The 27,208-nt window shown below is 62.7% G+C and overlaps 2 protein-coding genes and 1 non-coding gene across 7 annotated transcripts; 1 reads left to right on the top strand and 2 right to left on the bottom strand.

The window, feature by feature from the left end:
• Window positions 1-1,656: 1,656 nt before the first annotated feature.
• Window positions 1,657-1,763, bottom strand: LOC129026102 (U6 spliceosomal RNA). The gene has a single exon (XR_008497435.1). It is a non-coding gene; the product is annotated as a U6 spliceosomal RNA (small nuclear RNA).
• Window positions 1,764-2,114: 351 nt separating this feature from the next.
• Window positions 2,115-13,755, top strand: TMEM259 (transmembrane protein 259). Of its 4 annotated transcripts, none has more exons than XM_063657373.1 (11): window positions 2,115-2,513; window positions 8,921-9,196; window positions 10,032-10,149; window positions 10,813-10,923; window positions 11,197-11,319; window positions 11,411-11,511; window positions 11,613-11,670; window positions 11,798-11,830; window positions 11,911-12,043; window positions 12,229-12,328; window positions 12,541-13,755. In XM_063657373.1, the coding sequence occupies exons 1-11, from the start codon at window positions 2,289-2,291 to the stop codon at window positions 13,084-13,086; spliced, it is 1,824 nt and encodes a 607-aa protein (XP_063513443.1). In that variant the 5' UTR covers window positions 2,115-2,288; the 3' UTR covers window positions 13,087-13,755. The 4 variants fall into 4 exon arrangements, with proteins under 4 accessions (XP_063513443.1, XP_054329568.2, XP_054329570.2 ...); XM_054473593.2 differs by having other exon boundaries at window positions 2,117-2,513; window positions 11,747-11,830; XM_054473595.2 differs by having other exon boundaries at window positions 2,118-2,513; window positions 10,050-10,149.
• Window positions 13,756-13,803: 48 nt separating this feature from the next.
• Window positions 13,804-23,110, bottom strand: GRIN3B (glutamate ionotropic receptor NMDA type subunit 3B). 2 transcript variants are annotated; one of them, XM_063657371.1, is made up of 9 exons: window positions 22,647-23,110; window positions 19,698-20,290; window positions 17,883-18,915; window positions 15,643-15,788; window positions 15,446-15,561; window positions 15,126-15,277; window positions 14,642-14,806; window positions 14,497-14,567; window positions 13,804-14,317 (listed from the first exon to the last, which is right to left on the bottom strand). In XM_063657371.1, exons 1-9 carry the CDS (start codon window positions 23,070-23,072, stop codon window positions 13,804-13,806), a joined length of 3,216 nt encoding a protein of 1,071 aa, XP_063513441.1. In that variant the 5' UTR covers window positions 23,073-23,110. The 2 variants fall into 2 exon arrangements, with proteins under 2 accessions (XP_063513441.1, XP_054329571.2); XM_054473596.2 differs by having other exon boundaries at window positions 13,804-14,245.
• Window positions 23,111-27,208: the final 4,098 nt, after the last annotated feature.

The raw sequence follows: 27,208 nt of genomic DNA, 5'->3' as shown, positions 1-27,208 counted from the left end.
ACAGGCATGAGCCCCCGTGCCTGGCCTTGTTTGGGTAACTTGAGATGTGTAAAATATATTATTAAAATTAATTTCACTTGCTCTTTTTTAGTTGTTTTACTGTGGCTACCAGAACACTTAAAGTTATGTTTGTTATTTGCTTGTCTTTCTCTTGGACAGCTGTGTTCTTGACCTGTGGGCCAAATCCAGCTGCAGCCTATTTTTGTATGGCTTGTGAACTAAGAATGGCTCTTACATTTTTAAGTGGTTGAAAAAAAACCCCAAAAGATGAAAACGATTCTATCAAATGTGGAAATTACATAACATTCAAATTCCAGTGTCTTTAGACAAAGCCTTATTGGCACACAGCTGTGCCCATCCATTTATGTATCATTTACGGCTGCATTTTCTCTACAACAGCAGAGTGGAGCAGTTACTCTACTCAAAAAAGCTAAAAATACTGACTGTTGGCTTTTTTACTTTTTATTTTTTAGACACAGGGTCTCACTTAGTCATCCAACCTGGAGCGTAGGGATACGATCATGGCTCACTACAGCGTCCAATTCCTGGACTCAAGCAATCCTCCCACCTCAGCCTCCCAAGTAGCTGGAATTACAGGCATGCACCACCGTCCTCAGTTAATTTTTAAAAAACATTTTTTAGGGGGCCGGGCGCGGTGGCTCACGCCTGTAACCCCAGCACTTTTGGAGGCTGAAGCGGGTGGATCACGAGGTCAGGAGTTCAGTACCAACCTGGCCAAGATGATGAAACCTGGTCTCTACTAAAAATACAAAAAAATCAGCCGGGTGTGGTGGCGGAAGCCTGCAATCCCAGCTATTCAGGAGGCTGAGGCAGAGAATTGCTTGAACCCAAGAGGCGGAGGTTGCAGTGAGCCGAGATCACGCCACTGCACTCCAGCCTGGGCGACAGAGTGAGACTGCGTCTCAAAAAAACAAAACAAAAAAAAAAAAAACATTTTTTTTGGCGGGCTTGGTGGGTCACACCTGTAATCCCAGCACTCTGGGAGGCTGAGGCAGGCAGATTGCTTGAGCCCAAGAGTTCAGACCATAGGCAACATGGCTCTACAAAAAACCCTGTCTCGGCCAGGTGTGGTGGCTCATTCCTGTAATCCCAGTACTTTGGGAGGCCGAGGCGGGCAAATCACCTAAGGTTAGGAGTTCAAGACCAGCCTGACCAACATGGAGAAACCCAGTCTCTACTAAAAATATAAAATTAGCCGGGCGTGGTGGCTGGCGCATGCCTGTAAGCCCAGCTACTTGGGAGGCTGAGGCAGGAGAATCGCTTGAACCCGGGAGGCGGAGGTTGCAGAGAGCCGAGATCGCGCTTCTGCGCTCCAGCCTGGGCGACAGAGCGAGAATCCGTCTTAAGCAAACAAACAACAAAAAAACCCAAATACCATAGTATCCTCTTGTGTACGCAACCGGCACTCAGTAAGTGCCCCTGAAGAGCACTTATTTATTTATTGCTGCGCGAAGGCTACTGGGGCAGGCGGCACAGCGCCACCCAGGAGGTGAGACCGCCAACTTGTCCTATCGCCAATCTCAGTAGTGCCACTGGAGATGGACATGGGAAGGCTATGACGTCACAGGGCCAGTGACGTCATGGCAGGATCCGGGCAAGACAAGCCAATCGAGGTGACGAGCTGCGGATTACAGCAAAAATATGGAACGCTTCACGAATTTGCGTGTCATCCTTGCGCAGGGGCCATGCTAATCTTCTCTGTATCGTTCCAATTTTAGTATATGTGCTGCCGAAGCGAGCACGACCCATGAGTTCCCGTCACACTTATTTAAAGGCCTTCAATCAAATCACCTTACGATTAGGATAACTTATGGCCAGTTTCATATTTAGCATAATTTCCTACAGTGGCATATTGCAGAACAACTTTCGTGCTTACGCTTACTTTGGTGTCTTCGATCACGTAAAATCCCATATCTTATCATAATTTTACCGCTTTATACTGGCCTCATAGACGCGGTGGATTGTGGGTGCCAATATGCAAAAGAGGTGGGCCAGATGCAGTCCCGCCCCCTGGAGCGGCCTAGGGCGGGGGTGAGGCCTCCGCGGGCGCCGCTGGCATCCCAGCGTTCTCTGCGGGCGCAGGGGGGCCACTCTTGCCCGGCGTGGCGACTCGCTAGCGTCAGCAGGGCAGCAGCCGGACGAGAAGGCGGAAGATGGCGGCGGCGGCCGGGAGGCCGTGAGTAGGGCGGCGGCTGCGAGGGCGGCCGATGGCGGCCGGGAGGCGCCCTCGGACACCTGCGGGCCGTTAGGGCGCGACGCTGGGAGGCATGTCGGAGCACGCGGCGCCCGCAGCTCCGGGGCCCGGGCCCAACGGCGGCGGCGGCGGCCCGGCCCCCCCGCGCGGGCCTCGCACCCCCAACCTCAACCCCAACCCCCTCATCAACGTGCGCGACCGGCTCTTCCACGCGCTATTCTTCAAGATGGCTGTCACCTATTCGCGGCTCTTCCCGCCCGCCTTCCGCCGTCTCTTCGAGTTCTTCGTGCTGCTCAAGGTGACCGCGGCCCCGACCCCCGACCCTTGACCCCAGCGGCTGTCCCGACCCCCAAGTCTGCTGCCTCCGACCGCGACCCCTGGCCCCGCTGGGGACACCGAGCGCCACCCTGCACCCTGAGGCCTAGACCCGGTCCTACCGATTAGGGCTCTCCCTCGCGACCTCTGACCCTGGGATTGGCCAGGGACACCGTCTCGTGACCCCATTCCGCCCGGGGACGTCCACCCGGGAAGGCCGGGTCCCGCTGCAGTAGAAGCCGCTGTTCTCTACTCTGGAAACCTCACTCTCAGCCCCCTCCAGGGCTCATCCTGTCCCCGGCGACCGCCTTTCCCAGGTCCCCACCTACCCAGGCTTGTAGTCCGGTCCTGGCCTGCGAGGTAGCACCTTCCGCCCTTTGACCCCTGACTCTGCCGCCTGAGACCCTCAGTTCCGAGGCCTCTCTCCCCTCCAATGTGCTGGCCCAGAACCCAGCCTGACCCAGGGCTCCCTCGGACCAACCCCTGCCCTGGAAGTCCACTCCCCACTCCCCTCTCTCCCTCCTTGTAGCCTCCCAGCTGCCTCCACCCTGTTCCCCGCTCCTGAGCCTCAGGGGAATGTGACTTAGCTGAGGTCACCTCGCTAGGATTAGTGGCAAAGTCACCGGCAGCAGCGTACCACCCCATCCCCGGCCTCTTCCTCCGCTGGGTCCCCACCCGCTTCCTGCTCCAGGAGCTCAGGTTGTGGGTCTGTCGCCCGTGCCTCCCGTATGAGGCACCGGCCTCCGCGTCTTGGGCTCTGTCCCCCTCCCGCCCTCCTCAGATGGTAGAAGTCTCAGCCGTGCAGGACAGGCATCGGCCTGAGTCCCTCTGAGAAGGAGTCTTGCTTGGGTGACAGGAGGGGCTCAGTAGCAGCTGTAGCCCCTCAGAAAACAAGCTGGCCGGGGTCCTGGGCCACCTGGGGAAATGGAGACATGGCCGTTTTCGTTTTGCATCAGAACAGCGCCGCGCCCGGGCTTGGGGGCTGCTGAAGTTGCGCCGTGAGCTTTTTGGATCTAGCCTGCAAAGAGGGGTCTGATGCTGGCGGGCCAGGCTGCGATCGTGGGCAAGTTCCCAGCCTGACACTGGTTGGTCAGGAGCTGGGTGCTTTTTTGGGCTCGGCAAGTGGAGCTGGACCTTGGCCGTCCTGCGGACCTGGGTGTGGGTCCCAGCCTGCTGCCACCTCACGGAAGGCCCCCCAGCCTCCAGATCCATGGCCTCCCCAGGCCAGAGCTCAGCCCGTCATCCTTCCCACCTTCCTCCCTGCAGCCCCCCAGAATGGCATGGTCGCCTCAGTAGGCACCTGAGCAGGGCTGTGAAGGGTTACTCAGGCAGGCGGCCTTTCCCGGCTCTGGGGTCCACAGACGGGGCCTGAAACTGTGGACGGAGGCTGGTCTGTGGACGTGGGTTTTCCTTCCATGGAGTAGCCCGGGTCCAGGATGGAGCCACTGTGTCCTTAGGCTTGTGGCGGGTGAGTGCTGGGTGCCAGGCCAGGTTCCCCCGACGGAGCTCAGCCTCCCTGGGAGGTGCATCCCTGTCGCCTGGGCCCTGGTCCTACCATGTCCCGGTTTGGAAAGGGATCAAGCCTACCCAGCTCCGTCTCCAGGCCAGTACCACTCACAGGTGGTCAGATGGGGCTGGGCCAGAGCTGGAGTTCCCCCCTCTCCTGTGTAGGATGGAGACTCGGGAGGTTCTCAGCACCCCCAATCCCTCCTCTCTCAGCAGGGGGCTCTGGACTGTGAGATCTCTGGGTGGTGATGTTTTTTTTTTTTTTGAGATGGAGTCTTGCTCTGTCGCCCAGGCTGGAGTGCAGTGATTTGATCTCGGCTCACTGCAACCTCCACCTCCCGGGTTCAAGCAATTCTTCTGCCTCAGCCTCTCAAATAGCTGGGATTACCGGCGCCCACCACCACGACCGGCTAATTTTTTTCTTTTTAGTAGAGACTGGGTTTTGCCATGTTGGCTAGGCTGGTCTCAAACTGCTGATTTCAGGTGATCTGCCCGCTTTGGCCTCCCAAAAGGCTGGGATTACAGGCGTGAGCCTCCGTGCCCGGCCTGGGTGGGGAAATCTGTTCGTTGTGAATTCTCCACCTGGTAATCTGGTGGCACAGAATCTGACCCTGCTGCATTCACTTTTACTTATCTGCAAAGTGCAGGCTGGAACTGGCTGATTTCAGAGGCTGCCTTGAGTTCCAAAAGGCTCCTCTGCTTCCTGCCCGCCTGGCTTCTGGGGGTCTCCCTGCAGAGAGCCAGGTCCTCCCTGGTATGATCACTTCCAGGTGGCTTCATCCTGTGGTACCTGTGCAGCTGAGCTCCCAGCCGTGAGCTGGCATGGAGTCCCCCGGCTCTCACCCATGCCTGGGTGGCTTTAGGAAATGCCAGGAGCTCCCAGCTCTGAGCCAGCACGGAGCCCTCCGGTCCCTCACCCATGCCTGGGTGGTTTTAGGAAATGCCAGGCAGTGCCAGGTGCTGGGGAGAGAGGAGGCGGCAGGGACCTGTGTTCCAGGGGCCCTTGGGAGACCTCCCTCCAGCCTCAGTATCCACCTTTGCTGGCCTTCATAGCCCTTCAAGACAGAGACTGTCCGTCTTGGGGCACTGAGTGCCTGCACCTGTGTGGTTGGGTTCTGGACCCAGGTGACCACCAAGTGGATGCCCACAGGGTGAAGGGGTCTCGACTCAGCACCCCTGGACATGGGCAAGGGCCTGCCCCTAGCCACGGGGAGTAATGGGGCTCCTCTTGTGGGGTCGTTGTGACAATTAAAGACGGGGTATGTGAGACCCCAGGGGCCCTGCTCTGAATGGGGGACCTGTCACATTGAGGCCACTGTGAGGCTGCAGTGGAAGGAGAGGCCCCAGTGGCCTGGAGGCAGGAAGCACCCCGGGTGGACAAAGGGGAGCCCCAGGTAGTGTTTCCTGGCTGGGGCTGAGGGCTCTGTGTCCCACCTGGGAGGAGAGTGTGGCTCCGTAGGCTTGTCTGTCAGTCAGTCTGTGGGTCAGTCAAATACCCAGAGAGCGGGCAGGCTGCTTCTGGCCCTCCAGGTCTGTGGGGAGACAGGAAGGGAAAGGCCCACCCGGTGGCTGAGTGTTGGGGTGCCCTGAGAGCCTTGGCCAGAACATCCAGGAAGCTTCCTGGAGGAGGCGGCGAGCACAGCCCCAGGCTGGGGGAGGTGCTCCTGTGGGTGCAGCAGTGTGTGGGCTGACCTGGAGGAAGGAAGGGCCATAGGGGTGGGGCGACTCCTGTGCGGGGTGGGCAGGGCCTCCTGGAGGTGAGCCACAGCCAGTGGGACGGGGCGGGGTGTCCAGGCAGCTGGGGGGCGTGTGGGAAGGCTGTGGGGCTGGAGCACATGGGCGCCTGCTGGGGAGCCTGGGTCAGGAACAGGGTTATGGAGTGTAGGGGGCTGGACCACCCAGGCCATGCGAGGGGCTGAGCCAGGTTGCGGGCAGAGGGTGGCCAGGGGCCCATGGGAGCATTTGCAGTTGAGCTCCCTGGGGAGGGTTGCTGTGGGCGTGGACGAGGCTGCCTGGGCGTGTGGCTCAGGGCTGGGCCGGGTGAGGTGGCTGCTGCAGGGTGGCTGATGACAGACAGGTCTTGGGGAGGAGGACCCGGGACTCGGGATGAACCTGCATCTGGTTGGGTGGTGCCTGCTCCTTGTTTTGTGGTGGGAGACTGAGAGGGAGCTGAGGCTTTGGCGGCAACGGGCCTCGTCCAGTGGGGCATTTTCCTGGTCGTGCTCAGTCAGGGAAGAGGGGCCCTGAGCTTGGTCAGCACGGAGCATCTGATGGGGCAGAGACACAGTGACATCTGAGTCATAGCGTCTGGTCTTCGACTGGAGTGTGTGCACATTGTGTGAAGACACTGGCACCCTCTCATCACGTCCGCTGTCTTCATGGGACGGGTCACTCACACCAGTGCTGCGTGTGGCAGGATGTGTGTCCTGTGCCCTCTCCCGCTGACCCCGCCCAGGGCAACCCCAGGAGCTGCTCTTCCCCGTGGGGCCTTCCTTAATTGTGCAGCCTGGCACTGCCCTGGCCCCTCCCTCCTGGCCATGTGACCTCAGCAGGTCCAGGTCTGTCGGGACCTCTGTGTCAATTCCTCGTCTATAAACCAGGGATGGTAACGGCCGTGTGTCCCTTGTGAAGCGCTGGACAGCCCCAACCTCGGCCCACTGTGTGTCAGCACTTTTTGGAACATCTTGGCACAGGGTCCATTGCTGTCCTGGGCACAGCTCCTGCTGGACGTCTGGGCCTGGAAGGCAGAGCGTGGCCACCAGTGCATCCACCATGGGCCTCGCGGGCCCCTCTCTCCTGAGAGTGCTGAGCCGAGGGACTGTGGGGTCAGTGTCTCTGACCCTGACCCACCACTGGGCCCAGCCTCCGTGGCTCCTGTCCCCAGATGCTATACGGGGAAGCGCTAGGCTTTGAAAGCATCTCAGGCTCCGGGGCTGCCCCCCTTCCATACTGCCCTCCCTGTCTTCCCCAGGACACAGGGGAACCCTCCCCAGCAGAGGGCCCTGCCCCCTCCCCCCCACCCACCCCTCATTTGTAGCTCCAGCGTCTGTGGGCAGGACCTGAATGCCTGGCAGTCAGGGTTCTGCTCTTGCCTGTTTCTGCTTAAATCTCAGCGCCGGGCCAGCCTTCATCCCCTGTGGCTCTTTTGGCTGTAAGGACTGGAAATGCAGTTCAGATCAGCCCAAGGGATTCTCTAGCTCCTGGGGCTGGGGAGTGTGATGGGGCTCGCCCCAGCTGCACGTGCGGCTAGACCCAGGGCTTCATCCATGCTCAGACTGAGGGCCTCCCACAGGTCACAGCACTGCGGCCGGGCCAGAAGTGGGTTGCTTTGCTGACTCGGCCCTTTGCTCAGTCTACAGAGGGTTCTGGAGAGGAGGCCCCAGCTCACTGTGGGCGTGGAAGAGTTGAGGCTCCTGGTGGTCTTGCCCATGGCTGTGCAGCCACAGGTGGCTCACTGCACCCCGGGCATTGGTGCACCTGCCAGCAGGTCAGGGAGGGGCCCTGTGCTCCAGGCCTCTCTGGCTTGTGGTTTTGAGTCTGATCAATTCTTCCCTGAGAGTCTGGGGTTCCATGTGGCTGTGGGCGCCCCCTTGGCCCAGCTGGGTCCTCAGTTTTGCGGATCGGGGCAGCAGGTAGACGTGACCCTCACCAGGCTCGGGGGTGATGCCTGGACCTCAGGTTGGGAGGTACAGTGGGCAGCCAAACCGCCAGACAGTGAGGTGGGCTCCCTGGAAGAGGGGCTGCCCTGAACCCCCAGACAGTGAGGCCGGCTCCCTGGAAAAGGGGCTGCCCTGAACTGCCCCTAGAGGGGCCCCACTCTGAGTTGTGCCTGCAGCATGCTGGGGCATGGGCTCCCCAAGCCCTGTGGACATCGGGGTGGGACCGTCCTTGGCACTGCTGGGTGCTGAGCAGCATCCCTGGCCTCACCCACTCCATGCCAGGAGCTCCCCCAGTTGTGACAACCACAAATGTCCCAAGCATCCCCTGGGCAGGAGCCCCCAGGTGAGAGCTGCTGCCATCCCAGTTCATAGGCTGTGCCTCAGGCACAGCAGCCTCGCCCTGCCGTGGGGCACTCTGCGCAGCCACGGAGGTCCACTGTGTCCCCAGCAGCTGCAGTGGCCCCGCCGGGCCTGGGAGGGGTGCACAGGGCGCCCCGGCGGGTGAGAGAAGCTGTTTTCAGCTGGTGAGATCAGGAGAGTGCTGAGGACACAGCGGAAGGCGAGGCAGGAAGCAGCAGGTTGGGCTGTGGAGGGCTGTGCCCTCTTTCGTAGACAGTGGGTCCAGCTGGTGGCCCTGGGGTGGCGGCAACACCCATGCTGCTCCTTGCAGGGCAGCAGCCGTTGGCTGTCAGAGGGCCCTGGTGTACTCCACTTGGTGGGTCTGAGTCCAGCCTCGTCTCTTCCCAGGTTTGGGGGGTCCTGTGCATATCTGAGAGGGCCCCGGCCTGCTGGCTTCGTCCAGCTCACCTGTGAGGAGGTGCGGGGCAGTCACAGGTCTTACCTAAGCCCCAGGGCCTGTCAGAGCTGGGCTGCAGGTGGCAGAGCCCCTCCAGGGTTGGAATAGGGTGTCCCCCGGATCCTTAGTCACTTGGACTACGTGAGATGCTGGCTGGGTGCAGTCAGCGTGGGAGGGACCCGGGGTCCTCAGCCCCTCCGGGGTTGGAGTGGGGCGTCCCCCGGATCCTTAGTCACTTGGACTACGTGAGGGGCTGGCTGGGTACAGTCAGCGTGGGAGGGACCCGGGGTTCTCAGAGCCCAATTCGGCTTCTGGGGTTTCCTTCGTTTCCCCTGTCCTGGGCGGCCCAGCGCGCCCCCTCATGGAGGCCCTCAGGTGTCGGCTGCAGCTGGCCCTGGGGCGCCCCACTGACTGCTGGCCGCCCCCTAGGCCCTGTTTGTGCTCTTCGTCCTGGCCTACATCCACATCGTCTTCTCCCGCTCGCCCATCAACTGCTTGGAGCACGTGCGTGACAAGTGGCCGCGTGAGGGCATCCTGCGTGTGGAGGTGCGGCACAACTCGAGCCGCGCGCCTGTCTTCCTGCAGTTCTGTGACAGCCGCGGGAGCTTCCCGGGCCTGGCCATGGAGCCAGGCAGCAACCTGGACATGGAAGATGAGGAGGAGGAAGAGCTGACCATGGAGATGTTTGGGAACAGCTCCATTAAGGTGAGCCAGGCCTGGGCTCAGCTGAGGCGGAGGCCAGCGCCCCGTAGATGCTGGTCGCTGAAGGGGCGGTTCCTGACATCGACAGGATGTTGGGGTTCTTGACTTTCAGGGACCTGGCATGCAGACAAGCCCGCCCCCGCCTGCCGTGGCCTTTTGGTGGCCTGGGGGCTCTGAAGCAAGACCCTTGGCCTGTCTCCCTGCTAGAGGCCTGGGCAGGGCAGGGGGATCTCGGGGAGGACTTGGGCTGGGCAGACTCGGGCCTTTGAGAGTCCAGCTGTTCCGGGGAGGGGATTGGCTGGGGCTGGGGGTGCAGTGGGCAGGAATAGCTGAGGAGGCCTGGGGGCTGAAAGCTGAGAGTTCTGGGCCCATCCTGGCCGTCCTGAGGTGGCCCCGCTGCCTGCAGAGGTGCTGGGTTCCCGGTCAGCTTGTGGTGGCCTTGGGGACTAGTGGGACCAGGTGGCTGTGTTGGGCCCCATGGCCTGATGGGAGATCCTTTTGCTTCAGCAGTCAGGGTTTGGGGTCCCACCTGTTCCCACAGAGCCAGCCCCAAGAGTTTGAGTGTTTGGCCAGAGCATCATGGACCCTTCCATGGGGTCTACTGCCTGTGGCTGGCTCTTGCCTCAGCTTCAGGACTCAGAGCTGTGCTGGAGATGGCCTCACAGCAGGGCAGGCTTGGTGTTGAAGTGGGGTCCCAGCTGAGGCGGGAGGCACCCGTAGTCCACCCTGGCCTGTTCAGTGGTGGGGCAGAGGCTGAGGCTCCCAGTCCCTTCCCGTTAGCAGGACTGTATCCTCAGGCCAGGCCCTCACAGCCCGGGCTGGCGCTGCTGACACCCAGGTCCCTGGTCGCCCACAGTTTGAGCTGGACATCGAGCCCAAGGTGTTCAAGCCGCCGAGTAGCACAGAGGCCCTGAATGACAGCCAGGAGTTCCCCTTCCCCGAGACGCCCACCAAAGGTAGGCCACCCACCAAAGGTGTACTGCCTCACGGGGTTGCCCCAGTCATGGGGTGCTGGGGTGCAGGCAGAGTCCCTCCGAACATACGCAGCCTGCCGGCTGCATGTCCTGGACCGTTGAGGGCACCTCCGTGCCTCGATTTCCCCATCTGTCAGCACACGAGGCTGTGGGGACACCCCAGAGCCTGGGGTAACTGGCTCAGCTCATCTTTTCTGGGACCCTCTTATGAACGGCGACTTGGAGGGGATGGATCCCTTCAGCTCTGAGCTCAGAGTTCTAGCAGGCTGTGCTCAGGGAAGCCCCCGCCCCCGCCCCTGCCCATCTGGCAGCAGAGGGTCTATCCAGAGGGCCGGGACCTCTGAAGTGTTGGGGGTGTGCTGGGGGCCGCCAGGGCAGAGGGGCAGCCCTGCACCCAGCCAGCCCCAGCCAGGGAGAGGGGGCCACGGGAGGAGGAGCCTGGCCAGCCTCCGTGGCGCACAGGGCAGGACACCAGCTTGGGTGGGCACCATCCAAAGTGTCCACGTAGGGGTCCTCCCAGCACCCACCAGGGGCCCAGGGCTCAGCAGGTCTCACCCTCCACCCCTCAATGCCTGTCTCGCCTGCCGGCAGTGGCGGGGGGACGGGGTGGGGGGCGCTGACCTGGCCCCTGGTTCTGCCCCGCAGTGTGGCCGCAGGACGAGTACATCGTGGAGTACTCGCTAGAGTATGGCTTCCTGCGCCTGTCACAGACCACCCGCCAGCGCCTCAGCATCCCCGTCATGGTGGTCACCCTGGGTGAGTCTGAGCTGCTGGCTGGGGGAGCTCCATGGCGGGGCCTCCCCTCCTCCCTCGGGTCTCCTCCTGCTGGTGCGGGGCTGGAGGCTGTGCAGGAAGCACTGAGGTCTGCCCCGCCCCAGGCATGCTTCCCAGGGCTGGGGTCCTGGATGGGTTTCCTAAGAATGGGCAGGGCTAGGAAGCAGGCGAGGCCTCAGCAATGGAGCCAGCTGGGGCAGGGCCCAGGGGGCGGCCTGGGTGGGGCTCCGGGCTCCCTGATTCACCCACCCGCAGACCCCACGCGGGACCAGTGCTTCGGGGACCGCTTCAGCCGCCTGCTGCTGGATGAGTTCCTGGGCTACGACGACATCCTCATGTCCAGCGTGAAGGGCCTGGCGGAGAACGAGGAGAACAAGGGTGAGGCATGCCCCGGGGCGGACGGTGCGAGGGTGCGAGGGCACGGGTGGGGGTGGGTGAGGGCGGGCGCTCACAGCCCCTTCCGCTGCAGGCTTCCTGCGGAACGTGGTGTCGGGGGAGCACTACCGCTTTGTGAGCATGTGGATGGCACGGACATCCTACCTGGCCGCCTTCGTCATCATGGTCATCTTCGTGAGTGCCTTGGGGCGGGGGCGGGGGCTGGTGGGGTGGGAGCCGAGCAGGCCCTCGGAGCCCCTCAGCCCCTCACAGCCCTTTCTGCGCGCCCCTTGCAGACGCTGAGTGTGTCCATGCTCCTGCGGTACTCGCACCACCAGATCTTCGTCTTCATCGGTGAGTGTCCCGCCGGCGCAGGGCAGGGCGGGCGTCCTCCAGGCCCTCACCGGGCCCCGCCGCCCTGTGCCCGCAGTGGACCTGCTGCAGATGCTGGAGATGAACATGGCCATCGCCTTCCCCGCAGCGCCCCTGCTGACCGTCATCCTGGCCCTCGTCGGTGAGGACCCCACCCGGCCTCCCCCGCCCCGCGCTGCACCCCGCCCCGCCCGCTTCAACCGGCGCCGCCTCTCCCTGCAGGGATGGAGGCCATCATGTCGGAGTTCTTCAACGACACCACCACCGCCTTCTACATCATCCTCATCGTGTGGCTCGCGGACCAGTATGATGCCATCTGCTGCCACACCAGCACCAGCAAGCGGCACTGGCTGCGGTGAGCGTGGCGCGGGGGCAGGGCGGAGAGGGTGCTGGTGGCCAGGGGTAGGGGGCCGCCAGAGGGAGGGGCGCCGGAGGCGGGGGCGGTGGCCGCGCCAAGCGGGAACCCCAGGGGCTGGGCCCGGCAGGGTGGGCCCTGCGGTGGGGCGGGCAGCCCCGACGCCCTCACACCCCTGCCCGCAGGTTCTTCTATCTCTACCACTTCGCCTTCTATGCCTATCACTATCGCTTCAACGGGCAGTACAGCAGTCTGGCCCTGGTCACCTCCTGGCTCTTCATCCAGGTGAGGCCTAGGTGGGAAGCAGGGGGCGGGCCAGCCGTGCCTTTCCAGGCAGGAGAGGCTGCAGCCGGGGAGGATGCCCTGTGGGGGCGGCCCGAGCGGGCAGAGGCAGCGTGGATGGCCCTGGGTGTGGGCTGCCCTCTGGGAGCAGCGGCTGGGCGGGGCAGGGGCGGGGCAGGGGCGGTCCGTCCTGACTCCCGCCCTCCCTCCCGCAGCATTCCATGGTCTATTTCTTCCACCACTACGAGCTGCCCGCCATCCTGCAGCAGGTCCGCATCCAGGAGATGCTGCTTCAGGCGCCGCCACTGGGCCCCGGGGCCCCCACGGTGCTGCCCGATGACATGAACAACAACTCGGGCGCCCCGGCCACCGCCCCTGACTCTGCCGGCCAGCCCCCCGCCCTGGGCCCCGTCTTGCCCGGGGCCGGCGGGAGTCCCGGGCCTGTGGCAGCGGCGCCCAGCTCCCTGGTGGCCGCGGCAGCGTCAGTGGCGGCAGCTGCCGGTGGTGACCTGGGTTGGATGGCAGAGACCGCTGCTATCATCACAGACGCTTCCTTCCTGTCTGGCCTGAGCGCCTCCCTGCTGGAGCGGCGTCCAGCCAGCCCGCTGGGCCCTGCCGGGGGCCTCCCCCACGCCCCCCAGGACGGTGTCCCCCCGAGTGACTCCGCAGCTTCTGACACAACTCCCCTGGGGGCTGCGGTAGGCGGGCCTAGCCCGGCCTCCATGGCCCCAACGGAGGCGCCCTCGGAGGCGGGGTCCTGAGCCGCACAGCTGAGCCGCCTCTGACCCCTGCTGGCTGGGCCTGACCTTCCCGAGCCCGTGGGGGTGGGTACTGCCCAGCCTGTGTCGGGGGCTTTCAGAGTTTCGTGGGGTTTGCCCGGAAGGCGGCTTTCCTTCCGCTGGTGTGAGGTCGCGCCCGAGGCTTGTACCCGCTAGTGAGCTGTTTGAGCTGGTCAGCAAGGAGAGGGGATGGGGTTCCGCGGAAGGTTCTGGAGGGGGCTTGGTAGGTCCGCAGTGAACCGTCCTGAGGATGGAGTGGGGTCCCATGGTGCAGGTCTCTGAGCAAGGCGGAGGTGTGGAGGAGAGGCCGGCTTGGGGTGGGGCCTCGGGCCCTAGTGCCTGCCGGCCTCAGCCCGGCTCTGCCTGGTGCTCCCTGCAGTGCCTTCTCCATGGCCCGGCCCTCCCCGCGTGTGCGCCAGGCCTGGGGTCCCCGGGAGAGCAGAGCTTGCGCCTCGGGCATAGGGACGTGGGGTGCAGGCGCCAACATCAGTGGCAGCAGCCGGGGCCGTGGTCCAGTCCCACTCGGGGATGGAGTGGGCCAGCGGCCAAACCAGTCACTCGGGGAGGAATGCGGAGGAGCGCTCATTCCATTCTATTTAATTGCAGTGTACAAAATTGTTTGTATATAGAATAAACTGTCTGTTGACAGCGGCTCACTGCGCTGTGTGTGTCTTGAGCCCAAAGGGCCCGGCTGCCGCCTCATTCCTGGCTCCCCGGTCGGCCAGAGTGTGGTGGGGCCTCCGCGGGGGCCGCTCTGGCCTGAAGCAAGCACAGAGGCCGGTGACGTGCGCTGTCCCCGAGCTGTGCCAGGAGCTCGCCGCGCCGCACCAGGGCCTGGCGGAGCCGCTCGCGCGCGATTTCGATGCACCGCTCCAGCTCCTGCAGCTCCCCAGGCTGGGGGGCCCCCGTGGGCCTTGCGGCGGGCGGGCGGCCGTTGGAGCACAGCCAGACGGGGCCCTCTCGCGGCGCAGCCTCAGCCTCCGCCTCCGCCTCTGCATCCGCTTCGGGTGCCACAACCACGGCGGGCTCCAGCAGGAAGCGCACGCGGCGCTCCTTGTCCACTGCCCGGCGCGCTCGTTTCCAGCCCTCCGAAGCAGTTGGCTGGTCCTGCTGCTGCTGCTGCTGCTCCACCTCGGGGCCTCTGGGGACGGAACCGCCCTGGTCAGTGTCCGCAGGGGCAGCCGTCTCGCGCCTTGGGCCTCTGCAGAGGCCGCTGAGGGCAGAGGGTGGCAGACAGGCATAACCAGGGAGCCACGGTGTGCACACAGCCGTCCGGGGGTGGGCGGGGGACCTCCGGGAACCTCCTGCACCCCGCGGCCGGCTTCGGGGCGAGCTGGTGGGGTAGTGGGTCTGGGTCGTCCTGGATCGTGGTCCGCCCCGACCACCACTTACCTGGGCTCCGCCTCTGCCGTCTCCTCCTTCGACCCCTCTGGCGGCTCCGTGTTGAGGGCGCGGTGGATTTTCTAAGACCCCAGACAGACCCGGTTGGCGAGGAGGCGGGGGTGGTGGGGCCGCCCGCCGCCCGCCCGGTCCCCACCTGGCTGGTGTGCAGCCAGTACTGCAGCCTGCTCCCCTTGCGGATGCGCGGCAGCGCCAGGCGGAAGAAGGCGTGCTCGCCCAGCGAGCTGAGCAGAGCGCTGCCCAGGCCCAGGCACAGCAACACGAAGAGGCCCGAGAAGTGGTAGATGCTCATCTGCAGGGTCTGGGGGTAACACAGCAGGAGCCTCGCACGGTCACGTAATGGCAGGCCCCTGGGGAGCCTTGGAACTGGGAGAGAACAGGTTGGGCCAGAGAGAGGGGCCTGGGGCAGTGGAGCCAGGTTGGGAGGCAGGGACTCCATGGCTGGGGGAGTGAGGTTTCATGGAGAAGGGGGCACTGGAGCTGGGGTTTTGTAGGGCGAATAGAAGTGCGCAGAAGCGGACAAACGCACGTCTGGGGAATGTGCACAGGGTTGGTCACCTCAGACAAGGCGCAGGGCCCCCCACCCCCACCCCCACCCTCTGTCCCAGGCCCTGCCCCACCTCTGTAACCGCAAAGACCCGCTTGCCGCAAGGCACCATCTTGTACCACTTGTCGTGGAGCAGGTCAATGAAGCCGGAGGACTTGTAGCGGCTGATGAACTCGGACAGGTTGGAGGTGAGCGGCGAGTTCTGGGGCAGTCCAATCCCATAGCCTGGGGGCGCGGGGCCAGGCGGTGGGGCCAGGTGGGACAGCCCCAGGGGAACTCTGCCCGCACACCTGGGATTTCGCCCCTTCCCACCTCGAACCCTCCGTGGCTCCCCACTGCCCCCAGGAGGTCCCCAGAGACCCCGGCGCCCCGCCCCGCCCAGGTGCCTCTCACCCTCAATGGCGAAGGGCTTGCCCACGGTCAGCAGTTTGCAGTCGGCGTCGATGGAGACCTCGTAGTCCAGGAGCGACTTGTCCATGATGAAGGCGTTGAGCTTGGGGGGGTCGCTCCTGCTGGGGCCGGGGGTGGGGTCAGCCGTCGCCCCGCCCACCCCGCACCCCGCCCCCGCTCCACCCCGCGCCAGGGCTCACGTGAGCATGGCGACGCCGTGGGGCGTGGTGGGCGCGCTGTGGCGCCGCATGTGTGCGTGCATTTCGGGGAAGCTCTTCTTGATGTACGCCTCGGTGCTGCTCTCCCACACGGTGCCGAAGCGGAAGCCCTGCGCCGGGTGGTGCAGCTGCGCGGGGGACCCCGTCAGCGCCTCTGCCTGCCCCTCAAGACCCCTGACCATTGAGGGGCGCGCCGTTCTCCGGGGTGGCGCCGTCCTGGGCACTGCAGGGCACCGAGGCTGCATTCCTGGCCTCCACCCACTCCATGCCCAGAGCACACCCCAGGCGTGACAACCACGGCTGTCTCCAGACACACACTGTCCAGGGTCCCCTGGGGCGGGGCGCAGGATCACCCCGGGTGGAGACCCTCCGTTCTAAACGCCGGCAAGTCCATCTCCACCCGGACCTCGCCCTGGGCTCGACGCCTATCCCACCACCTCCTCTGCCTCTCCCCTCGGGGTCCCACGGGAGCCCCACTCTAACATGTCCATGACCGCACTCCTGATCGGCCCCCACTCTGGCTCTTCCCACCCCAGACGGAGGCAGCTCTGTCGTCACTGCCTCTGACACCCTGTTTCTCCCGAAAATCCTGGGGGGCTCCACCTGCAGCACACAGGGACCTGCCCACTGCTCACCCCTCCACAGCTCCCACCCAGGTTGGGGCCCAGCATCGAACCCAGCCTCCTTCCCCATCATCATCCTCGACCAGCCCAGGCCCCTCTGCGGGGTCCTCCCTGCACCACCCGTGGTCTGTTCTCCCCACAGCTGCCAGGGCAACCTGGTGCAGACCCCTAATGAGTAGGTGGGTCTGTCTGCTGAGGTCACACCAGCCAAGGCCTCCCCACGGGACTCCAGCACCGCCAAAAACCCAAACTTGAATCCCATCGTGCCTGTGGGTCAGCAGCATCTGATAGAACTTTCCGTATGATGAAAACGCTCTGACTGCTCGGCTGGGCAGCGCTTACATTGGAAGAGCCGCCGGGAGCAGTCAGCTCACCTGACAGCATGGCATCTACGCTTTACTACCGTTTCACAGAGGACACCAGGGGATGGGGAGCAGGCCAGGCACCCCCAGGGGACACCACTGGGCAGATCCAAAAGTTCAGAGACACTGTGGGGCAGAAAACCCGATTTTGCCAAGAAATTACGGAGGAGGCCGGGCACGGTGGCTCATGTCTAATCCCCACACTGTGGGAGGCTGAGGCAGGAGAATTGCTTGAACCTGGGAGGTGGAGGTTGCAGTGAGCTGAGATCGCACCACTGCACTCCAGCTCTGGGCAAGAGTGAGACTCTGTCTCAAAAAATAATAATACGGGCCAGATGTGGTGGCTCACACCTGTAATCCCAGCACTTGGGAGGCCGAGGTGGGCGGATCACGAGGTCAGGGGTTTGAGACCAGCCTGGCCAACATGGTGAAACCCCAGTCTCTACTGAAAATACAAAAGCCAGGCTTGGTGGTGCACACCTGTAATCCCAGCTACTTGGGAGGCTGAGGCAGGAGACTCGCTTGAGCCCAGGAGGCAGAGGTTGCAGTGAGCCAAGATCGTGCCACTGCACTCCAGCCTGGGTGATGGAGCAAGATCTGTCTCAAAAAAAGAAAAGAAAAGAAAAATAGGCTGGATGTGGTGGCTCACGCCTATAATCCCAGCACTTTGGGAAGCCGAGGTGGGAGAACTGCTTGAGCCCCGGCGTTTGAGACCAGCCTGAACAACATAGCCAGCCCCCCATCTGTGTTTTTTGTTTTGTTTTTTGTTTTTTGAGATGGAGTCTTGCTCTGTTGCTAGAGTGCAATGGTGCCATCTTGACTCACTGCAACCTCCGCCTTGTGGGTTCAAGTGATTCTCCTGCCTCAGCCTCCCGAGTAGCTGGGATTACAGGTGCCCACCACCGTGCTCAGGTAATTCTTTGTATTTTTTAGTAAAGATGGGGTTTCACCATGTTGGCCAGGCTCCAGTTCGAGACTCCTGACTTCAGGCGATCTGCCTGCCTTGGTCTCCCAAAGTGCTGAGATTACAGGCGTGAGCCACCGTGCCCGGCTATTTTTCTTCAAATAAATAAATTAATTGAATAAATGTCTCTTGGGACCAGAGTTGGCCTAGTGGATGTCCTCCACGTCCAGCTGACCACCCCTGCCCCATGCAGCCCAGCCCGGGGCAGCCGCTAGCCTCCCAAGGCCACCCGCAGCCCCGTGAGGCCGCCGCCATTCCCCCGAGGCCGCCCACCTTGGGGTCGTGGATCCCCGACAGCTCCTCAAAGGTCTTGTCCCCGACCATGACGGCAGCCAGGTTGGCTGTGTAGCTGGACAGCACCAGCAGGCAGAAGATGGCCCAGAGGTTCATGAGCAGGCGGCCCGTGGGGCACTTGGGCGTCTTGCTGGACACGGTGCGTCCGAAGAGGATGGCGTAGCAGAGGTTGAGGGCTGAGGAGTAGGAGAAGACGGTGCTGCGGTTGCGGCCACGCGGCGTGAGGCCGTAGGGGCTGCGCCATTCGTACAGGGTGAGGAAGAGCGCGGTGAGGTGCAGGGCCGCAAAGACGCCCAGCCACATGGACCAGTGCAGGGGCCACATAAAGGCACCGATGGGTGAGGCCGTGTCCCGTGCCCGCACCATGATGCCCAGGCTGGTGGAGAAGAAGGGGCTGGTGAAGTCCACCACCTGTGAGCGGGCGGAGTTGATGCTGAAGCTGGTGACTGCCATGTGGGCCCGGCCGGCCAGCAGGTCCCCAACCAGGCCGGTCCAGCGGCCGTCCCGCAGGGCGCCGTACTTGCCGTCACCCACGATGTACAGCTCGAAATCGAAGGGTGTGTCCTCCGCCAGCCGCTCCAGCAGGTCAATGCAGTAGCCGTAGCAGCACTTGCGCAGGGCGCGGGGCACTGAGCCATTGGCCAGCGCGGTGAACAGTGCGTCCAGGGTGGCCGAGTCGTTGGTGCCGGGGTCCAGGCACAGCTGCCCTGCTGGGCACTGCCCATCTTCGTCCGGATCACGGGCAAACACAAATGGGTGTTCCACCAGCGTCACCACACGCAGCTTGGGCCGGGCCTGGGCACCCGGCGGGGGTGGGGGCTGTGCAGAGGCACCTCCCGGTTCCAAGTCCAGCTGGCCGTCTTGCCAGCTGCCAACTGTGGCCCAGGCCGGGGCGCCCCGTGGGTCCTGGCGCAGGCTCCACACCTTAAAATGCCGAGACATGTGTACCTGGGAGCTGCCTGTCACCCACACGGGGCCCGTGCGGCCCTGGAAAGACGTGTTGGCCAGGAACCTAGGAGCAGGGCGTGGGGGTGTCAGGTGTCGAAGTTCACACCCCTCCATCCTCTCACCCCTGCCCAGCACGCACCCGATTCCCACTGGTCACTCTTGTCCGTATCATGAGGACAAACATGGACGCTCCTGGTGTCCCCAAGCCTAACCCCTTGATCCCGGGGCATCCGTGCCCGGATGCTGTGGCTGTGCCCCCACCCCACATACGCCTAAAGCCAGTGACCGACACACAAGCACCCAGCTGGGGTCACCTGTTTCCAGGAGTTGTTCATTCTCAGGAACTCCCCCAGGGCTCGGCCAGAGACCCGTTCCCTCCCTCCTAGTTCAGTTCGTTCTCTGCTCTCCCTGAGATAGTTCCCCAGGTGGGCACTGCTTCCGGGGACCTAAGACATCTAACAAAGCACCCTGACTTTGTGTGTCTGAGACAGGGTCCCTGTCGCCCAGGCTGGAGTGCAGTGGTGCGATCTCAGCTCATGGCAGCCTGGACCTCACAGGCTCAAGTGATTCTCTCACCTCAGCCTCCTGAGTAGCTGAAACTACAGGTGCGTGTCACCATGCCCAGCTAATGTTTTCTATTTTTTGGTAGAGATGGGGTTTCACCATGTTGGCCAGGCTGGTCTCAAACTCCTGAGCTCAAGTGATCTGCTCGCCTCGGCCTTCCGAAGTGCTGGGATTACAGGCGTGAGCCACCGCGTCTGGCCTCACATTGCGTTTTGTGATCCGTGGGCAGTGCAGACTCAGTGGCCTGGACACCCTCCTAAGGGAAGCAGGGTCCCCACTCACCGTGCCAAGAAGCGCCCCGGGGACTCGGGCCCGGCTGGCTGCAGGTCCCCACAGTTGACGGCGGCGGGGACGAGGGCACGCTCCGGCTGCACCTGGGCCGCACTGCCCAGTGCCCAGGCCACCAGTTGCACAGTGTCATGGATGGCGGCCTCCAGCGGGGGACGTGCCACCTCGCCTAGCGCCAGCAGCCCCGGTGGCAGCCCCGCGGTGGGCAGGGCCTTGGGCGGCAGTGGCGTCCCCAACAGCCAGTGGGGGCCGGGAGGTACAGCCTCCAGCACCTGACGGGCGCGGGCAACGTCACAGCCGAGGAGGACCGCCGCGGGTACCGGTGCTTCACCCCCCACTGGCACCCCCATTGGGGCCAGGCGTGCCCGCAGTCCCGCATCTCCCGTGTCCCGCCGGCTTAGGTCCAGGACCAGCTGTGGGGGCCGGCCAGCCCGGCTTGTCCAGAGGGCCACCAGGCCGCCGGGGTCCCGGGTGTGGCACAGGGCCAGGCCAACGTCTTCCCAGGCGTGTGCCTGCAGCACCGCCACCAGGACATCCAGCAGCGTCTCCAGGGGGCTGGCCCAGTGCAGCTGCAGGTGGAATGCATTCTGGGAGAGGGGTGGCCACAGTTAGGGTTGACGACCTCTACCCCCACAAAACCCTTCCCACCCCAGCAGCGGGTGATCCGTAAGTAGATGCCAGCTGGATGGCTGCACCTCCCCTCCATCTCCCCCCAGCCCCAGCCCTGCTCTAAACCCTCCCATCGCTCCCCATCACCATCCCCACAAAGCTCAGCCTCCCAGCCTCTCTTGGCTCCAGCTACCCTTGTCATGGGCACACTTGGTGTTTTTTTTTGTTTGTTTTTTTTGCATGTGCCATTCCCCAGATGGAATACTTTTCTCCCTCTATGCCCACCAACTCCTACACATCCTTCAAAACCCAAGCACATTGCTCCTCCTCTATTCAGACTTCTCCATTCTTGAGGCAGAGCCCAGGCTCCAGCTTGGAACCCCTCCAGCCTCAGGTCCCTCCTTGATTCCTTTACAGTCCTGACCTCACCTGGCACCCACCTGCCTGAGAACCGCTCTAGGGCCAAGAGCCATGGCCCATAAGGTGAGCCCACCGATGGCCTTGTGCTTAGTGCCAAACCAGGTAGCTTCCCCTACCGCCCCCTTCACACATTACTGCCCCATGCCACATGGAGGGCTGAGGGGCCCCCTTGTGCCCAGTGCCATCCAGAAAGTTCTCCTGGATTTTTTTTTTTTTTTTTTTTTTGAGACGGAGTCTGGCTCTGTCGCCCAGGCTGGAGCGTGCAATGGCGTGATCTCGGCTCACTGCAAGCCCCGCCTCCCGGGTTCACGCCATTTTCCTGCCTCAGCCTCCCGAGTAGCTGGGACTACAGGCGCTCGCCACCACGCCCGGCTCTTTTTTTTTTTTTCTTTGTATTTTTAGTAAAGACTGGGTTTCACCGTGTTAGCCAGGATGGTCTCGATCTCCTGACTTCATGATCCTCCCGCCTCAGCCTCCCAAAGTGCTGGGATTACAGGCGTGAGCCAGGGCGCCCAGCCAATATATATATATCCTGAGTAGCTGGGACTACAAACGCCCACCACCACGCCCAGCTAATTTTTGTATTTTTTGTAGAGATGGGGTCTCGCCATATTGCCCAGGCTGGTCTCAAACTCCTGAGCTCAAGCTGTCCTCCCACCTCGGGCTCCCAAAGTGCTGGGATTCCAGGAGTTGAGCCACCGCGCCCGGCCCTGGATTTAACTTAGTGTATTAAAGGTGGGAGAGCTTTGCCAGGCCCCTCGGGTTGGCAGGGCGCTTCCCAGAGTCCTGGGAAGCAGGGTGCCCAGTGCTGGAAGATAGGCTTGGGATGCGGCTCAGTCCCCAGGGGGCCAAGCCCGTCCCTAAGACGCTTGCAGCGGTGCAGCTCCTGGAGGCGGCAGCAGAGGGCGCCCCAGGCCTGGGTTTGGGCCCCGCCCCTCCCACCAGCCCTAGGGTGGTGGGGGGACAGGGGTCCCCTTGACACCTGGAGAGCTGGGCTAAGAGACTCCCCCTCTAGCGTCAGGGTCTCCCTCCCTGAAGAGAGGGAGGGGCTGGAGGGGCCTCTCCGTGGGTTGGGAAGGAGGGGCAGCTGGGGCATAGAGCTCAGCCAGGCCCATGTCCGGAACTGGGACCTCCTTGCTGGCCACGGGAGGGGGCTTATTATCTGGGGAGCAGTGAGCCCTGCTGGGGGGGACAACAGGGTCCCCACAACCCAGTCAACCGCCCTTCTTTTCTTCTTCCGTTTCCTCCCGGGATCTGGGCCTGGGGTGGGATTACAAGAGAGGAACTTGAAGGCTGCCAGGGGTGGGGGGTGGGAATGGAGTCGGGGTTGGAACGATGGAGGCTGCTCTGGGATCTTGGTGGCCTCTGGGAGGGGACGCGGAGAATGCTGGAAGGAGGGAGATCCAGACCTGCAGACCCCGAAACTGCACCCCTAGAGTGAGGAGGGAGACTTCCTGTCCTCCAGCCTAGCCACCCAGAGCCGGGTGGGGACCAGGAGGTCCCAGGGACCAGGGAAGGGTCTGTGGGCAAGGAGGGAAGGGTCTGTGGGCAAGGAGGGAAGGGTCTGTGGGCAAGGAGGGAAGGGGCCTGGGCAAGGAAGGGGCAGAGGCCACAGTGGCGGGGTCCCCACCACCAGGGCGCTGGGAAGGGGTCTGCAGGGGCGTTCCAGGGGCGTCCCTGGGGCTCTCAACCCCGCGTCTAGGTCCCTGCCCCTGGGTCTCTTCCTCTGGGTTCTGGTTTCCTTGCTCCGGGGACACCCGGGTCTTCCCCATCCCTGATCCCTGGGGCCCGTCCAGCGTCCTGGGATCCCCCTCCCTGCGTAGTCCCGGCACCCGCATCCTGACTCCAGCCGTCCCCGGGGCTCCCGCCCCCGCCCCGGGTCCCCCTCGTCCTGACTCCGGGCGTCCCGCGTACCGGGGCTCCGAGAGGAGCGCGCGCCTCCCGCCGCAGCAGGCTGAGCACGGGGGTCTCGGTGGCGGCCGCCAGGAAGTGCAGCTGCAGCAGCTCGGGCCGAGCCTCGGGAAAGGCGAGCAGGGCCGCCACGCCCGGAGGCGCCAGAACCTGGCACAGGCCGCGGGCCAGCGAGGCGGGGTCGCGGGCGGGGGGCGCGGCGACCACCAGTTCCAAGCTCAGGTTGTGCGGCAGCCGCGGCGCCAAGGCGGCCCGGGCCAGGGCGGCGCGGGCGCGGGCGCCGGCGAGAGGCGCGCGGGGCAGGAGGACGCCCAGGCGCACTGAGCCCCCGAGGCGAGCCAGGACGCCGCACGGCTGCGGGTGGCCCCCCGCGGACCCCGGCCCCAGCGCCAGCGCCAGGCCCAGCCACAGCGCCCGCACAAACTCCATCGCAAAGTTGTCGGCCTCCGCTCGGCGCGGGGCGCAACCACCGGGACCACGGCGCGGGTGGAGGGCCCCGGCCAGGTTCCGACGCGCCCTCCGCACTCCGCCCGGTCCGCCTCGGGGTTCCCAGAAACCGCGCGGGGGGAGTGGGACGTGCCTTGCCCCGGGCGGGATGGGGGAAACAGAGCCTCCCAGTGGTTGCTTGAGGGCGGCGGCGGTGACACCTGGCGGGGGCTGGGGACGCCTAACCACTGCCCATCCCTGCTCTGATTCAGGCCACAGATGGAATGGAGGTGCCAGGAAAGGACTCTGCGCTTTAAAATTGGCCCCGGCTTGCCGGGCGCGGTGGCTCACACCTGTCATCCCAGCACTTTGGAAGGCCGAGGCGGGCGGATCACGAAGTCAGGAGTTCGAGACCAGCCTGGCCAACATGGTGAAAACCCGTCTCTACTAAAAATACAAAAATTAGCCGGGCGTGGTGGCCGGAGCCTGTAATCCCAGCTCCTCGGGAGGCTGAGGCAGGAGAATCGCTTGAACCCAGGAGGCGGAGGTTGCAGTGGGCCGAGATCCTGCCACTGCACTCCAGCCTGGGCGACAGAGCGAGGCTCCGTCTCAAAAAAATAAAATAGAATAAAATAAGAAAAATTGGCCCGGACGCCCACCCCGTTCCTCTCCAGGATCTCTGACCCCTTCCACCAATGTCGACCATTGCTCAGGCAGGGAAGTTGAGGCCCAGGAAGGGTCATGCTTGTCTCGCACATCCAGGGAGCGGTCAGTTTCTAACCAGGCCAGCCCAGGGGTGTGTTCTAACATCCAGTGCACCCTGGGGAAACTGAGACAGGCATGTCTGATGGAAACCTATAGAGTAGATCTGCCCTCCAGCAGTGGGCAGGCAACTTGGGCCACAGAACTCCTCTTCACCCTTCAAAACCCAGTCCCAAATGCCCTGCCCTGAAAAACGTTCCCTGCTTGCCACTGAGAAAATGCAGGAAGCACCACTCCCTTCCCCATTTAAGTCCTGCTGCTACCCACCCCCAACCCCCACACATTTCCATAACAGCCTACCATCTTTTTGTTAATTTCCTTCTTATTTAGTGACCATCTCTTCAAGTCAGCTCCGGGAGGGTCGGGGTGGGTCTGGCTTGGTTGCTGGCACACAGTTGGCACTCTATAATTGCTTGTGGCTTGAGCAACCGCCCAGACAAGGATGCTTGCTCACATTCCCCTCCTCCAGTGCTCTACAGCCTTCCATAGCTCCCCGCTGTCTACCAGTCCCCAAGCCTGCCTATGTCCTCTGGGCCTCGGGGGGGGCCTTCTGGGGCCCTGGCATTCCACAGGCGCCTGATAGACGGGGGCGGCCGCATCCGTCTATCCATCTAGCAGAGGACCTCCTCCCTGCCCAGGCATTCCTCATCCTGTCCTCCTGACGGTGTCTCCCCAGATCCCGAAGGGCAGAGCAGCCGCTGTGCTGGCAACATTCAGCCCTAATGAATGGATCTACAGTCCGGCGATTTTCTACACACACACACCCCCCAAACCTCATCTCCTTTTGGAGCCAACGTTGGAGAGGTACGAAAAAAAAATCCTCCATGAAATGAATAAAATGCCAAGTGCCAGCCGATAAAATGGATTGGATTTTGAGACGACTGGGGAGGGAGGGAGGGAGGGATGGCTCAGTTCCAGGAACCCGCAGGCCACCCCCTCCAGCCCCCTGGCCAGGTGTCCCCGGGAGCAGGACAAGGGGTTCCCTCCCTGGGTCTGCGAGAGGTGCTGGGTCCTGGTGTCCTCAGGGACCACTGGGGTCCCGTCCCTCCCTGGGTTCAGCTCCCTCTGAAGAGCAAGAGTTCCTAGGGGCAGAGACTGTGTCTGCCCTCCTGGAACTCACCCTCATGCCCTGCCTCAGTTTCCCCATATGTACACAGGCAACAGTAGGCGTTCCTACTCTCAGCTGCCATGTGAACAAGTGGACACGTGGAGGATACTTTTAAAAAATGTTTTATTGTGGTAAAATAGTCATAACATGAAATTTGCCATCCTAACCGTTTCTAGGTGCACAGCTCAGCCACATTAAGCACACTCATTGCTATGTAGCCCTCACCACCCTCCTGTCCAGAACTTTCTCATCTTCCCAAACTGAAACTCTGTCCCCAGGGAAAACTCACTCCCCATCCCCTCCCCAGCCCTGACGCCTCCTATCCTACTTTCTGTCTTTGTGAATCTGATGACTCTAGGGACCTCCTAGGAGTGGAATCAGACAGGACGTGTCCTTTTGTGTCTGGCGTCTCTCACTGAGCGTGACGTCCTCAAGGTGCATCCATGCTCTGGCCTGTGTCTGAGCTTCACTTATTTTATTTTATTTTTTTATTTTTGAGACTGCATCTTGCTCTGTTGCCCAGGCTGGAGTGCAGTAGCGAGATCATAGCTCACTGCAGCCTCAACCTCCTGGGCTCAAGCGATCCTCCTGCCTTGATTTCCCAAGTAGCCGAGACCACAGGCGCACACCACACCTGGCTAAGATTTATATTTTTTGTAGAGATGGGGTTTTGTAGAGATGTTGCCCAGCCTGGTCTTAAACTCCTGTGCTCAAGCGATTATCCTGCCTCAGCTCCCACAGTGCTGGACTACTGGGTAAGCCACTGCACTGGGCCCTCTCATTCCTTTTCAAGGCTGAATAATATTCCACGGTACAGAGGACCCATGTTGTGCTGACCCATCCAACCGCTGATGGACACCTGGTTTCCCCAACTTTTTTTTTTTTTTTTTTTTGAGACGCAGTCTTGCTCTGTCACCCAGGCTGGAGTGCAGGGGGGCAATCTCAGCTCATGGCAACCTCCACCTCCCAGGTTCAAGCAATTCTGCCTTAGCCTCCCAAGTAGCTGGGATTACAGGCACATGCCACAACACCTGGCTAATTTTTGTATCTTTAGTAGAGACGGGGTTTCACCATGTTGGCCGGGCTGGTCTCCTGACCTCAGGTGGTCTACCGGCTTTGGCCTCCAATAGTGCTGGGATGACAGGCATGAGCCACGGCACCTGGCCTTCCCCCACTTTTTGGCTGTGGGGATGGAGCTGTTGTGAGCTTGGTGTGTGGATCATTTCAAAACCCCGCTCCTCATTCTCTTGGGTATATGCCCAGAAGTGGACTCGCTGGGTCCAACCTTAATGCTGTTTAATTTTTTAAGAACCTGACAGAATGGCCAGGCGCGGTGGCTCATGCCTGTAATCCCAGCACTTTGGGAGGCTGAGGCGGGTGGATCACCTGAGGTCAGGAGCTCGAGACCAGCCTGGCCAACATGGTGAAACCCCGTCTCTACTAAAAATACAAAAGTTAGCCTGACGTGGTGGCGGGCGCCTGTAATCCCAGCTACTTGGGAGGCTGAGGCAGGAGAATGGCATGAACCCGGGAGGCGGAAGTTGCAGTGAAAGGAGACTGGGCCATTGCACTCCAGCCTGGGGGGAAAGAGTGAGACTCCATCTCAAAAACAAACAAACAAAAAACCTGCCAGACTATTTTCACAGTGGATGCCCCATTTTATGTCCGCACCAGGGCATGGGAAGGCTGTGACTTCTCCACCTCCTCGCCCACGATGTTTTCTGCTCTCAGCTTTGCTGGCAGCTGTCCCGGCGGCGCGCAAGGGCACCTCGCTGTGGTCTGCAGAGTCAAGCCCCGCCAGCCGCCAGGTCACCTGTGCACACCGGCATCCCCGCTCGTCAAGGCTTGGCCTCCCCAGTCCCCGCGCCGTCCCTCTGAGAATCTGTGGGGCCTCCGGGGGCGGGGGGTCTGAACGATGGCGTCACCACTGTTTCCATCACACTCAGACGGACAATTACGACGCAGGGTGGAGCCGCGGTGCCTGAGCACGTCTGGGAACTCTGGGCCGAGAGTGTGATGACGGTGCGGGAGGGGGCGTGGAGAGGCACCGAGGGGGCTTGCGTCCAAGGACCCAGCGTGCAGAGGCACATGGAGGGAAACGCAGGGACTGAGGCATGAGCTCCTGCCGCCCCCGCCCAGCTCCCGGAGGCTCCTGGCCGACCCGCCAGGGGATGCCCCTTTCTGGCGACAAGACCATCCAGTCCGACCCGGCCAGGTGTCGCCTGTCTAAGGCCACCGGGCGATTTTCGGGCCCTGCCCCACGGTGAAC

Source organism: Pongo pygmaeus, chromosome 20 (assembly GCF_028885625.2).
Source record: "Pongo pygmaeus isolate AG05252 chromosome 20, NHGRI_mPonPyg2-v2.0_pri, whole genome shotgun sequence".
NCBI lineage: Eukaryota > Metazoa > Chordata > Mammalia > Primates > Hominidae > Pongo > Pongo pygmaeus.
The sequence above is the reverse complement of the archived record's forward strand: the minus strand, read 5'-3'. Positions and strand labels throughout refer to the sequence as shown.

Excerpts from the sequence above, each read along its gene's own strand:
- TMEM259 (XM_054473593.2), top strand. The coding sequence starts at position 2,289 with ATGTCGGAGCACGCGGCGCCCGCAGCTCCGGGGCCCGGGCCCAACGGC. Across the intron at positions 11,512-11,612 it reads TCGTCATCATGGTCATCTTC|ACGCTGAGTGTGTCCATGCT; the intron begins GTGAGTGCCTTG and ends CGCCCCTTGCAG. Across the intron at positions 12,044-12,228 it reads AGCAAGCGGCACTGGCTGCG|GTTCTTCTATCTCTACCACT; the intron begins GTGAGCGTGGCG and ends CCCTGCCCGCAG.
- GRIN3B (XM_063657371.1), bottom strand. The coding sequence starts at position 23,072 with ATGGAGTTTGTGCGGGCGCTGTGGCTGGGCCTGGCGCTGGCGCTGGGG. Across the intron at positions 15,789-17,882 it reads CGGGGATCCACGACCCCAAG|CTGCACCACCCGGCGCAGGG; the intron begins GTGGGCGGCCTC and ends TCCCCCGCGCAG. Across the intron at positions 15,278-15,445 it reads CAAGCCCTTCGCCATTGAGG|GCTATGGGATTGGACTGCCC; the intron begins GTGAGAGGCACC and ends CCGCGCCCCCAG.